This window comes from Galleria mellonella, unplaced genomic scaffold, assembly GCF_026898425.1.
Source record: "Galleria mellonella isolate WM207_F2 unplaced genomic scaffold, CSIRO_AGI_GalMel_v1 utg184, whole genome shotgun sequence".
Classification (NCBI taxonomy): Eukaryota; Metazoa; Arthropoda; class Insecta; order Lepidoptera; family Pyralidae; genus Galleria; species Galleria mellonella.
In genome coordinates this window covers 5,071,443-5,086,332 of record NW_026442025.1, presented here as the reverse complement: position 1 = coordinate 5,086,332, position 14,890 = coordinate 5,071,443, and the positions used below count along the sequence as shown (strand labels likewise).

Sequence of the window (14,890 nt, the reverse complement as noted above, 5' to 3'; positions counted from 1 at the left end):
TATTTTTATTTCCTACTTCATGTAAAATACATCAGCATTGGTGCAATAAAATGTTAATAAATAAATAAAAACAAAAGATACAAGATGATTTTAATTGAATATTCCTAAACTAGTTACATTGAAAAGTACAGAAGTTTAATAAAAATAATATCACGGCATTTTCGAAAGGTGAGGTTGGCATGAAAGGGAGTTTTGAATAAACGAATGTTTTCTTTTTACATATTTTATGTTACACTGAGTTACACAAAATATATAAAAACATTATTACAAAATGTATAATAGGGAGCTAACAATACATTATCTATCAGTAGCAAAGCTTTCTTATCGTCATAGAAAGATGCTTATTAGTAACATGATTAGTTTTTATTCTAATTGATAGACATGCGTTGTCTATCGTTATCAATGTCTATGTTTGTTATAAATGACTATAGGTGCTTTTATGATTGTTATTCGTAAACTAAACAGGTTTAATGGCATATCATTAATTTTCGTAGTTTTTGTTTATAATGAAATCTAGCTATAACAAAAGGTTATAATAAATAATATATTATTATTAATGCTAAATAAATCTGTGTTTCTTTTTACAGATAAAAATAGAATTGCAACGCCGCCTGAAATGAAATGCGGATAAAGTTAGATCAGTTAGTCTGTCGTGACAAAATCGGGAATTAACTACGATGGTTTTCAGGGGGGATAACACGAAGGTCGATCTAATGGAATATATTTTTAGCAATAGTCCTCATTACTAACGATGTTTTTCTTTTTACATGGGATGATTTACGAAGAGCATATTTGTTGGGATTGTTCTCAGGTTACTTCTTAGATATTCCAAGTACAGATTATCAAACTGTATTACTGATATTTGACTACTAATACCCCCTAAATGACTTTTATAAAACGTTTGTAAAGATTTTTTCTAACTTTCATTTTTAATTTTTTTATGTTACGTCATAATTTTGTACTTTAATATATTTAAAATTTAATTTTAAACTACTTTATTTTGAAGTGCTGTCGTATTTAGAGTAAATTCTGAATTAGGATGTCTTCTTTTTCTACATAAATTCTGATTTTTTTATATAATTTTTTTTATATTATTAGTCTTATTAAATATGTGGAACAGTATAAAGGTTACACAAACAAATATTGCACCCGTGCGAAGTCGGGGCTGGTTGCTAGTTATTTATAATATAGTATTGCGTTCGTTAGAAGATATTGGCGGCTATAGTTAACGTTATGAAAATGGTTAAAAGTTTACGAAATTTTTTCCAATAGAATTTAATGGAAATGCAACTAATTGATGACGCTGTTCGAAACATGAAACTCAATTACGGAATATATGCCATATGTTAAAGTATTTTATTTAAATCCTTTAATTTTGGCAGATGTTTATAAATTTAATCACTTTAAAACATCAATTTCGAATAATGTTTTATTTATTGTATGTTAATTTTTTTTTATACAACTTAAAATAGCAAACGAGTTGACGGCCCACCTGATGGAAAGTGGTAACCGTCGCCTATAGACATGAGCAGTACCATGGACATAACAGAGTATACTGTTTCGCCCTTTGATACCCTCCATGCGTTGCTATTCCTGAGGACTCAGATGTTATTCCTCAGTATCCTGTAAATTCACGCCAAATCCCACCCTTTAAACCGAAATACAACCATGCAAACACAACTACTTCACGGTAGAAACACGAATGGGACAGAGGTACCCAAGCAATCGACTTTTGTACAAAGTCTCCCTCTGGTAAATCGACGATACGTAATATAAAAATTTTGTTATGTACTTTATAAAATATTTATTAATGTGATTGCTGTGCCCTTCCAGAGATCATGTTGATTCTTTACTTTTAAAAATTACTTAATCTATATTGTTACAACATGAAATAGCAATAAATAATTGAATTGAATTGAATAAATATTAAAGATTAATAATGTATATAAATAAAATTAAATAATATTATTTCTATCATTAAAAATTTCATTTTTATATCAAAGTATTATTGAATAATGTGCTTGTCTAAAATTGATACATCTATTAGTTACATTTTTAATGTAGGTTATCAATATTTGTATTTATATTGTTGATATGCTGAAATAAATAAAACTAAAACTGAAATAAAAAAAAAATGTCCAAATTTCGATTTGTTCCTTTCTATATAAAATTGTTAATAAAGAAAACAAGCAAAAATCTATTTATCTCTAGCTATACCAGCCCTTGTTGCATCCGTCTTAAGACACAGCCATTCTCTTCAACTTTTCATGCCACTTGTACCCACTTTGCATCTATCCTTTGCCACTTGCCACCACACCTAGTGGATACTTGGTTCCGGTTTGCCGGCGAATGTAATCATGTTTTGCGTAGTCGACTAACAAAAACAATAATTAAAAAGTTGGTTGGGAATAAAATAAAGACTTTGTTGTGATGATTTTATCAAAATTATAATATACAAAAAAAAAATGCAGACGTATTAAGTAATAGTTCGTTTAATAGTTTTTATAACAACTTACCCATACTAGTTTATTTTTTTTTTAGTTCGTTGGTTCTCAAATAAAAATATCTGTAGCATATTTTAGAGACATATTTTAAAATAACTTTGTCCGATATGACGAACTCTTTAACTGTGATATAAATATTTTATCCTCACATACAACCGTATCATAGGATATTTCTGGAAAAATCTTCCAGCCATTGACGGGTTTCATTGAAATTCTGTAATTCGCACAACTTTTCAGCCGGTTTCCACGCCATCGGCTTCCTTTATCCTATTAGTGATAATTAAATCGAACTCCGGATTTGTATTCAGAGGTTTAAATTTCATTTTCGTGTTAATTCCAACGAAACTTTCAGAACATTTTAATCCGACCGCAGTACTGTTTCATTATTGTATGGCTTGGTAATAATTATAGCTGTACGATTCAATTGGTTATTGCAGTGCTGTGATAAAGGTCTTTGCTCCAAATCAAATAATGAGTAAAATAAAAATAAATATATATATATATATATATATATATATATATATATATATATATATATATATATATATATATATATATATATATATATATATATATTACTCTGTTGACTTTTTTTTAGTCAATTTATTTAACATTTGTATATTCGTTTTAAAGGCAAAAATTTATTCTCCAATTTATCCATAAAAAAATCCCTTATCCATAAAAACGTCTCATAAACCTATTTTAGCTGTGGAAGTGAGGAATAACACCTAAGTCCTCAGGAATGGTAACGCATGGGGCGAAACAATATACTCTGTTATGTCCGTGGTACTGCTCATGTCTATAGGCGACGGCGTATATAACTTTCCATCAGGTGAGCCGTCAGCTTGTTTGCCATTCTAAGTTGTATAAAAAAAAATCTTAATTTAAAATAAAGTGTTTGAAAGTAGTTTATCATAATCATGGTCTTTGATTTCTACTGTTACTTTATTGGTATTATAATACATATATTACCGTGTATGTATGTATGTATGTATTTTATGATATGTGTTACAAACATTTAAATTTAATTTTTTTATTTTATTTAATTTAATAATTGTTTAATGTCTAATAATCTGTAATTCTCTATTGTATTTATAATAAAAAAAAAGTTAAAATGGTTTTAGTTTTTATAATAACGAGGTTTGTGTCTATACTAGGTACGCGACATCTTTGCATGCTTATGCATCAGAATCATTTATAAATCAAAGTTTTAATACAGACAAAATAAATATCAAAGTAACCACAGTTGATATTGCCACATTTATTGTTTACAATTAATATAACATAGCTTTATACATATATACTCACACACACACATACTCACACACACACACACACACACACATACACATAGAGAGAGAAAGAGAGAGAGAGAGAGATACGTCATTTATAATGCTCATATATTGCTGCTGTCCATAAATAAGTAATTTAAATTTATGACGATTTAAAAAAAGGTATTCTGCAATATTCCCATCACTGATCTTGTCGTTTCGAATCTTGCCTGCTCCTCACTTTATATCTTTTGAATATGAAATTATCACCTCCCCGCTGAGTCAGCGGGCTTAACTTCATTTTAATAAAAAATGGACGACAGAAAAATTACCGACTTGCCAATGTCTCGGGCGCTGAGCGAGGGCTCTCTGTCACAGCATTTTATTGGACCGCTGTTTTTTGAAATCATGAGTTGGTGTTTTATAATCTATTGGATTGTACGAGTACATGGTGAATTCAAGATCGTTAGTGACTTTAGTGGACAGTTCTATTTACCATTTAATAATTAGTAAATGAACATTTTTGAAAAAATTAAACGTGGGTCGAAAAATTACAAGAACATTTGATGAACACTACGCATCTAATTGATAAACCTATGAGGTTATGTTTATGATACTTAAAATGGCATATACGGTAACGACCCACCTTCCCGAAAGTAGTAACTTTCGCCTGCAGGCATGAGTAACACAGTACCATGGCCATTACAAAATATACAAGTCGTCTGCTTGAATACTTTTGTTTGATTCATGTTTCTATTGTGAAGCAGTTGTGTTTACATGGTTGTGTTTTGGTTTGGAGGATGGGATATGGTAACAAAATTATAGGGTATAGAGGCAAACACCTTAGTCATCAGCAATGGCAACGCATGAAAGGTATCATAGGCGACACAGTATGTTATGTCCATAGGGCTGTTCATGTATACAGACAACGATTACTACTTTCCATCAGGTTGGCTGCCAGCTTGTTTGCCTTACATAACAATTGAACGCGCCTTGTTAAAATGGGAGGCTCAAAATATTCAGTCGTTTGTCAACCCTTGTTCTTTGGAGAAAATGTTTTGTTTTACTAGTAGAAAACTCCTTTCAAAGAACGCTTACAATTTTAGTTTCACCCTGTATAGATATACGTATACGCATTTAATTAGAAAACAGAAACAACCATTACAAACGATAAAACTAATTGAGATATTGCAAGTGTTACTCAAAGTGCTCACATTTGGCGTTAATCCAAAAAATTAATTGGAGACAAGTGGCTTTAACGCTCCAGCGCTCGAGCCTCTGCTCAGGCAGGCAAACGCTCGGGCGGCGCGTTCGTGTTGAGTGTAATTAGTGCAATCAGTGTGAATCACGTTTAGTCGAGTGCTCGTTGTTGTGTCGAGTGTTCGGCCATTACGCATCGAGATGCACTTCGGTAGTCCGCGAATTGAGCATTGAGATTGCGCGGTTTATGTTATAGTTTGAGAGCAACAGACGGAGACTGTACAAAAGTCGTCTGCATGCGTACGTCAGTCAGGTAGATTGGGGGGTTTGCCAGTAGTTGCCACGTTTGTCAGGCGAGTTGGCGATCGCTGTTAGGCATTGGTGATGACGACTAAACAAACCTAAATGAAATTTGGTACATAGATAAAGCATATTCAAGATTAATACGTAACATAGTATTTATTAAAGTTCACGAGAGCAAAGCACTAACTAACTGCACTACTATACAGCTAGTTTTCCTATGAGAAGATGCGATCTCTATCTAGGTACTTACAGCATTATTATCATCATCACTCATCATCAGATTATTATAATCATCTAATAATCTAAATATTATCTGCACAGATAATATAATACAATGATAATCCTTATTGTATTATATTATATATATATGTAGCTTGGTCCCTGTTAATTACGATAAAAGTGATACCCTTAAAACGAAAGGATAAAACATACAAAAAATAATTATTTTATTGCGGACAAATACAAATCATAAATTTATACAAATAAACCAAAATAATACTAACGTTTGTTATATTTTATATAATTATTTTATAAGATTCTATATAACCCAAAAATAAACTATTATCAGCGAAAAGTATGTGATAATAGTTTTCTGAAAGTATCGAAAACATTTTTGAAAGTCCTCACCCTTGCAGGAGGAAATAGAAGATCTAAAACCCCTCTCTGATATTTATTCTTCTTAGGTTTATTAGGTATGGCCTCGAAATGATTATTGCTATGTTCTTTTATAGTTTTTACCATTATAGAACTAGTTGAAGTAGGCTCTTCTGTTTTGAACTGCATTTTATTTAAATAAGCAGAATTAAGTATATACAATGGAGGTGGCGGTGAAGGGGTTTCTCTATTTATATGAAAATCAACGTCTTTTATGGTGGTCAGAGTTTCCTCTTCAGATATTAAGAGTGTGTTTGTGTATATGTCATTGAAGTTGGCGGTCGATGGTGCGAAAAATTTGTTGTAATTATATCCATGAGGGTCGTCGATGGAGTCCGCTTTAATTTGTATCTGAAAGAATATTTATATCAATCTTTATTATACTTATTTTCCTTACTAATATTATACTATAAATGTGAAAGTTTAGCATTTTTTTTTTCTTCTACCTAAAGGTTGTCTGGAAGAGATTGCTTTAACGATAAAACCGCCTTTTGTACTTCATAAGTGTAATATATATTTATTTTTAAGTGGGGCAAAAAAGAGTAAATAAATAAAAGTGAAAGTGAGTTTGATTATTTATTAACTCAACACTCTAACGATTTAATCGATCACTTTGAAAGGTTACTTTTTATCACGGTTAAAGAACATATCCTGATCATGTGGATGATGATGTGGATAAAAGTTACTAAATAAATAAATAATGTAATACAGATTTTTTAATGGATGAATATGAAATGGTAACCCCGCTTGCGCTACCAATATATATTGGTGCCTAGTAACTAGACCAGTAAGGGTATAATCTATCATAAGTTAGGATGAAATCTGGTCTGTTGGCCTATTATGACGAAATCAACAAGAATTAACTACAATGATTTTCAGAGAGAATTTCTTGGAGGTCTACCTGATAGAGTATATTGCCGGCTATAGGAATGTTAGACCCCATTACTAACAATCCCTTTCTCTCCAATGAGTACAGGTTAGAACAGTATAAAAAGAACTTAGCTTTACACTGAAAAAGTCCTTTTCTTAAGTGATTTTCTAACGAAAGTTCTTCATTTAGAATAATTATAATTCCTAATAATATTATAAATATGAAAGTGAGTTTGTTTGTTTGATACCTCTTAGCGCCTCAACAGCATAACTAAATGATATAAAACTAGGTACACTTGTATTATATGACACGGTGCAGGACATAGGCTAAATTTTATTCCGCTTACACAGACGAAATCATGAGTAAAAGTTAGTTGCAAATAATTAAATAATGTTTGTATATTTTTTAACTTCCCTCCTAACTCTCTGATGATAGAAAACATCGGTGATTCGTTTGTCTTCCACCATGTTGGATTCGAATATGCTCGATATATGAGCATGTCAAGTCGCATTCATTGTAATGGTAACACTCAATAATTGTGTCAAGGCTCATAGTTATCAGTTATTTATCTTTTATTTTGTAGAATTCTGAAGGCTTGAACTAAGAACTATGAGTAGGAAGGGGACAACAATACGATACAGCGGCTATCAATAAGAGAGCTTTGACAGTGGCGTGCGGACGTTATCAGCTGGATTTGTGTCCCGTCATTGTTGTATATTCTATTGACCTGTTTCTATACAAAATGATATATGAAAGTAGATATCTTTGATTGATACTAACTTTGTCTGTGTCCGCACTTTATAAAACAATAGGGCGGAAAATTACTTAATTTTCTACCCTAGAAGTTTACTTAAACTTTTTATTTTATAATAATTTTGAGAGACGTCGATTACGTATTAAATAATAATGCAAATATGTTTGATACTGGTGGATATAAAAACTAATAAAAAAATAATAAAAAAAAAAAATGACAAAACTGTTGTTAATTAAGTTTAAACTTTTATTGGCATTCAAAACATACAGCTATAAAGTAAAAATACTCTGGAAGATTTGACCAATTTGAAAATTAAATAATTATGTTGATACTTCCTAAGAGAAGGTGAACAGTTGTAAAGATCAATTATAAATTGAAACTCCCCAAACCAAATTGCAGATGGTAATCCTAATTTAACATTTCTAAGGACTATTTTGTAAATGAATGAACGAATGTAAACTTTTTATTGTTTCTCTTAAGAAAAATGCAGTTACATAAAATATGTAGATAAAAAATTAGCATTAGGTACCTACAACAAATAAGGTAAGGAGATAAAATGGACGGCCTAATCGGTTAATAGCGATCGTTTGCAATGCAACCTTAATGGAAAATTAATATATGTATTAGATTAAACACTGTTTACTTTTAGATTTAAACACAACGTATACACACATTATTATTTTTACTCTGGAACATTCTATAGTTTTCTTTCAGCTTCCTAAAGCTTCTTCTTGACTGTAAGAGATTTCTCTATGGAATAAGTCCGCTGTTGTATATTAAATCTTTTAATGGAGTCCAATGTAAACTATATACGATGAAGATTTTACAAACCAATTGAATACTGTTTTAGGAAAGATGTAAGATTTTCAGATTAGATTTGACATTTTTGGGTAAACATTTGCCTGAGAGAGAAATTTTGGGGAGAAATATAATTGATGTGGACAATTTGGAAATTTGATAAGTAGAACTATTATTTGAGGAAAATACTTTTTCTTCAAATAATAAATATCGTATTAGGTATTTGAAGAAAAATATTTAAAACTAAATAATTTAATACATAAAAAAAAACATGCAGTAAACGAGAGGAGTATAGCAAAAAAATTTGTAGTTACTAGAATGGACATAGAATTAATATATTTTAAAAATAAATAATTAGTACTTACGAAAATCATTAGAGATATAAGGAGAGTTCCACTATGATACATCGCGAGGTATTACCAATACGACCCCTAAGACAACACTAAGACACGATGTCATTGTCCGTCTTTCTATTACTAACTGTGGGAAAATTATGCTGATTGTTATAAATGACTATATGTTGTTTATAGTTAATTTCAATAAGATAAAAGTAAACAGGCCATTGTGTAGACTTGCAAATTTACATTGCAATATTGTTGTCAGACCCATTGTTAAATTTGAAGTGGCCACTTGTTTACTATATCGTTGCTAGAAACGTAAAATGTATTAAGCGTCAATTTGTTCAATATTGAGTTATAAATATCATTGAATTAAGATTTTAACAATATCAAATGGTACATTTAATTAATGAATCAGAGCAAGTTAGGGCAATTGAGCAAAGTCACAAAATGACCAACCATAGAGTTTTCTATTTTATAAGTGTAAATATAATCAGACGGGCTGTATTTTTGATTGCCACCTTCGTGGTATGAAAAGAATACTATGTATTTTGACTAGTCGTTTTTTTTTGCTCTCTTGTAAAATATAAATTCTGCCATGTCCTTTGCTTTGTGAGTCCATAATAGACCGGCTATTTTCCTAATGTAGACAAAATAAAAGATGGAAGGATATTCCATCTTTTATTTTGTCTACCTCTTCTACTGACCCGTGGGTATCCCTCTGTTATTATTCTTATACTTTTATATATATAAATTTAAATTAGACAAGATTGTACATAATCTGGTAGTTATATAATCCTCTTTTGATCGCTTTCCTTTCACTCGCTATTTATGAATAAGAGTGAGTATATTTCTATAAACCTGTAAAATATATTCAAGACAGTCTAGTGCGAGGGAGCGGGTCTAAATTCGTATTTGCCTCCAAATAAAAGGAAGCGGCGGTAGCGCGCGCACCAAACGTGCATTGCGATATGAGATGTGCGTGTCCATTTTTGTTCAAGACACGTGAATACTTTATTTTGAAAAATCTCTACTAATGTTATAAAAAGTAATAATTGAATTATTTGTTTGCATGTTTGTAATAAATTGGTTTAAAAACTACTTAATTTTAAAGATTCTTTCATCATACCTTTATAGTAGAGTCATTGAAGAACCGACAATCTGTGCGAAAGAAAGGCTCTGGTATGGAGATCCTGTATAGGCAAACATAATTTGGATAACATCAGATTTTTTCGTGCAACTTAGATTCTCAAATAAACTAACGGTCCATTTCATGGAAAGTGATATGTAATATAAAAAAGTGCCATTATAGAATTGGTTTTGATACCCATGATACTCTTTATGGTACTTTTCCTGAGAACTTTGATAGAGAAACGACATCAAATGTCTGTGCAGGGAATTAGCTGTATGTGATTTATGACCGTTACTTTATGGTAGTCTGTGAGGTGGCTTGTATGTAAAGGTGGTTCATTAACGGTTAAAATAATGATGATAATGCGCGGATTCGAGTTAGTGTTATATATTAGTAAAATTCACCTCTTGCAGTGAAATATTTTATAAAAACCGTGTCGCATGTTGCAGTGCAAACGAACATCTTTACTACGCTTCGTAAGGATGCTTATGATGCGGTGTTGCAGTTTATTTAATTTCCTCAAAGGCATTACGTGGAAAAAGCATGTTTTCAAGTACTCCCTCTCGTTCTAGGACGTAGGGAGGCAGTGGAGGGGCACTTTGAACGGGTTTTGCATTGCTACTAGTAATAAGAATATTAGATGCTCATGAAAATATGAGGGATTGCTAAAAATATAAGTACGCAGTTATAAAAATCGAGAAAATAAAATTTAATAGTTATTTCAATCTAAACTAATATAACAAAAAGGAAAAACTTGATTTTTCAGTGTAATAGATAATATAAAATAAAAAATATTTAGAAAAGGGATTTTAAATTTTTCTTCACTTACAGAAAGCTACATTAACAAGTATTAATATTAAGTCAACAAAACCAGCTCTAATTCCAAGTAATTCAATATGTTACTATAATTATTTGACATATTTTTCACCACATCTGCCCTTCATATGCTTTCTGTATTTACCTAATGGTTAGCTGGTAGAGAATGCCATATGGTATTAAGCTCGCCGTTTGTACAAAGGTTTATTGTGCAATAAAGAATAAATAAATAAATAACAAGGGTGGTATTGTATTAAAAAAAACCTGCGAAGCCAGAGCCGGTCTCTAGTCTAAATATGATGGGACAATGGATATGACAACATTTTTTATACTGTGCCACCTCTGGGGTCTCTCGTATATTGCAACTCCTGTACTAAAATTATTAAACTTTTTTTTTATAAAACTTAGAATGGCAAACAAGCTAACGGCTCACCTGATAGAAAGTGGTAACCGTCGCCTATAGACATGAGCAGTACCATGGACATAACAGAGTATGCTGTTTCACCCATGATACCCCCCATGCGTTTCCATTGCTGAGGACTCAGGTGTTATTCCTCTGTACCCTGTAAATTCACGTCATATACCCACCCTTCAAACCGAAACACAGCCATGCAAACATAACTGCTTCACGGTAGAAACACGAATGGGACAGAGGTATCCAAATAATCGAATTTTGTACAAAGTCTCCCTCCCCTCTTAAAGCGAAATAAAAAAATTCTGTTCAAATATATTGTTATAAATATAATATCTACATATTGGAAGATATTAATGGGCATACAGCAGGAGTTTTGAAATGTGAAATTTTGCTGCTCAGTACTTCCTTATATAACGTTAGTGAATGTTAAGAAAGAATTTCTAGAAATTCTCACGAAAACCGGAAATATGAGAGCCGCTGAAAAGAGTTAGTATCATATATATGCTCTCATATTTCCGGTCCATATATATCGTGTCTCATATATTTTTGATTTATCAACCAACGAACAATTGAAATCGTTGGTTCCAGAAACTTAGAGTTAACAATTAAAAAACAGTAAGAGCATCATTTCAGAACAGCTGGACTTATTTGGGTAATGGTATACATAATTAGAATTATTTTGTCTAATTCCGCTATCAATACAGTAAACAAAATGGGAGGTAAAGAGGTTTCTTCAGGGTCAGTATCGCGCGCGTAATATCTGGTATTGCAGGCGTTCACAGGCGACGGTAACCGCTTACCATCAGGTAGGTCATATGCTTGTTTACCACCTCAGTGGTATAAAAAAAATATTAAAATAATAAAAAAAAATTAAATCATTTTAATCAAATAACCAGTGATATGAACTTCCGCAAGACAACATCTAGTTCAGTAAAATAATTGTTTATAATTGTTAGGACAATCTTTCAAACATATTCTTTGTTTGTATGAAACATAACTAAATAGGTACTGTTTTGATACCTGTTTTGATTCTTTAAGTAGTGCAATAAAGAGTAAATTAATGTATAAATAACAGACTAATGACCTATATAAACATAGAACATATAAATTTCATACAGCTATTCAAACATATGGAAAAAATATATGACGGTGCAAAGCCAGGGCGAGCAGTTAATTTTGAATATAGGTGTTTTTATGACGTTAATATCTACAAAGCCATGGTTTTCCGAAATTTCAACAGGGTTTGTGGGTAACGAATTCCGCGCGGCAGAAGCTGCAGCAAATAACTACTCGTAATCAAAGATGAATAACTGCTTTTCCGCTATAATAGGGACATCCGTGAACAAGGAACAAGATGGCGTCGGTCTTGCTTAACCAGTAATCTATGCCCTGAACACCTTTGTCCATAGACTAAGCAACGTCGATTCATGGCAATACAATAGAGGCAATGCATCAGGCTGATAGCTTGTGGCTTAATCCTCAGATGTGTTTAGGTATACTGGATATGATATGGACGTGGAGTTAAATAGATGTCGCGTGTATCTATTTAAAGTCACAATAGAAGAAATTATAGATCCAAAATGGGTACAATAAAGTTTTATTCTTGTTACTATTTTAGGATCACCAAAATATCTGTATTAAAGTAGGTTGAAAAGAATTTACTTTTATTAAGGCTAAATTTAGAAACGGAGTTTTTAAGTTTTACGAATATATCTGTTGAAGTTTAGAACATAGTTTTTTTTTTTATACGTTATCGAATAATAAATAAGTTGAAAGACTACCTAGTGGAATGTAGTATCCGTGGCTTATCGACACCTACAGTTACCATGAAAATAATAGAATCGTAATCTATGTACATGCCCCTGGTACTATGCCCCCTAATGCATTACTATATCTGAAAACTAAGTTCTTTTACCACTATTTACATTTGCTTAGTTCATATTGCTCAGTTATTGCCATTACTTAAAACTTAAAAAAGGCAGTTTTCTATCTTAGCATAAAACAAAACAGCAATAGTATAAAAGAGTTTAGTTTGCAGCCTTACCTTATACTATCTTTAAATTACTTTCATAATATCTCGTTAAATAGATTATTAATAATGCACTTAGTTTATATAAAGATTCAGATACTAGTGTCATCTATTTCCATCTGTGTCTGTGGGATATGGTTATATTGTGAAGCGTGTAGGTAATCAATCAGATGAACCGCGGGTTTGATTATCCCACGATTTGATATCAATGACCTGGAATTTGGGTTCTTACGAGTAATATTATATCTATCTTAACGCCAACTAACCTGTAGGGGGGAGAGGTGATGAGTAAAGGTGATGTTAGTCCTCATTTATCATAGAATTAGCTGATGCACCATTCTATATTTATCTATAAAAAAGCACATTGTAGGATAATCCTCTGATACTGAGATCTGAATGCCAATAACTTACTTTGTTTTATTTGAATGTGAAATTATTAATATATATCCTAGTATTAGGTACAGATTTAACATATAATTTGATTTAATTAATATATATATATATATATATATATATATATATATATATATATATATATATATATATATATATATATATATTTTTATATTATATATAATTTTTAATTTGCAAAAGATTCTTTTTTTAATTATACAGTACTATCATACCTACTTGTACAATAATTAGTCCTTTACCTTAAGGTTGTCTTGAAAAGATTGCTCTCAGTAATAAGACCGCCTTACTGTACTTATACAATTGTATCGTTGTGTTTGTAAATTGTCTTGCTTATTTCCTATATTGTACAATGCAAATAAAGTATACTTATTCATTCATTCATTCATTTATTCATACTTCCTTGACTTCACTCGTTTTCATAACTCTTCAAGTTTATCGAGTGACAAGGCGTACACTTCATTCAGATAATTATTTGTGAGCCTTAAAAGATTTTCTTTTTAGCAGATCTTTAAATCATATTAATTACTGCGAAAGTAATTAACGCTTTCACGGCATTCGTTAAAAACTGGAGTCTCGCCGCCGCGGCACTCCGGTCGGGATCGGTTTATACAATAAATGTAAAAAGTAAATTTTGTTACGCAAAAACAAAACATGGACTTCAATTATTATTAAGGCCGGATATACACTATAGTGCTGCTCTCGGTCCACTTTCGGTATGGCCAATATAACCAGTTCGATTTGGTCGGACCAGGACTGGATTGTAGTGTGAATCTACACATTGTTTTTTATATAATAATATTTTGCCAGACCAAGGGTGGAGCGGGATTGGTATTATAATGTGAATTCGGCTTAAAGAGACCAATGACCGACGAGACGTTTCGTATAAGCATTTATTTAAAAATATTTAAATTTAGAACTGGAAATTTTTAGTATACCAGATAATTATAACATATACAGATATATATACAGCAGCGTCCCTCTTAAAATATCATCAAAACGTAACTGCGGTTGCCAATCTGCCTGCTATGCGTCACAACTACCGGTAAAACACCTCCAAGGGGGAGGTTTATCTTCAGCAGTGGACAGTTAAGGGTTAATATTATCATTATTTAACGCTTCATATGAGTATATATATAGACAAACAAGTTATTATTGTTGTAGTTTAAAAAATGTTTCAAATAATGTTGGTTCCGTTCCGTGAGAGCCATCCATACGAGGGCTGCGCGGCAACATCTTGTACTAATTGGTCCGCGATGCGAAGATGTTCAGACGATTTATGGTACGCCTCGGCACCCACCTTCAACTCTTGTCTATTTTTTAAATTCATATTTTTGCTCTATGGCTACTTTCATACATTTTTTTACAAATTTTACTCTATGATATAAGTAGAA

General features: G+C 31.6%; 1 protein-coding gene across 1 annotated transcript; it reads right to left on the bottom strand.

Moving 5' to 3' along the window:
* Positions 1–5,824: 5,824 nt before the first annotated feature.
* LOC113511995 (uncharacterized) lies at positions 5,825–8,818 on the bottom strand. Its single transcript, XM_026895740.3, has 2 exons — positions 8,721–8,818; positions 5,825–6,283 (listed from the first exon to the last, which is right to left on the bottom strand). Exons 1-2 carry the CDS (start codon positions 8,760–8,762, stop codon positions 5,843–5,845), a joined length of 483 nt encoding a protein of 160 aa, XP_026751541.3. The 5' UTR covers positions 8,763–8,818; the 3' UTR covers positions 5,825–5,842.
* Positions 8,819–14,890: the final 6,072 nt, after the last annotated feature.

Coding starts and splice junctions, on each gene's coding strand:
- LOC113511995 (XM_026895740.3), bottom strand. CDS start 8,762: ATGTATCATAGTGGAACTCTCCTTATATCTCTAATGATTTTC. Junction 6,284..8,720: donor TTATATCTCTAATGATTTTC/GTAAGTACTAAT, acceptor ATATTCTTTCAG/ATACAAATTAAAGCGGACTC.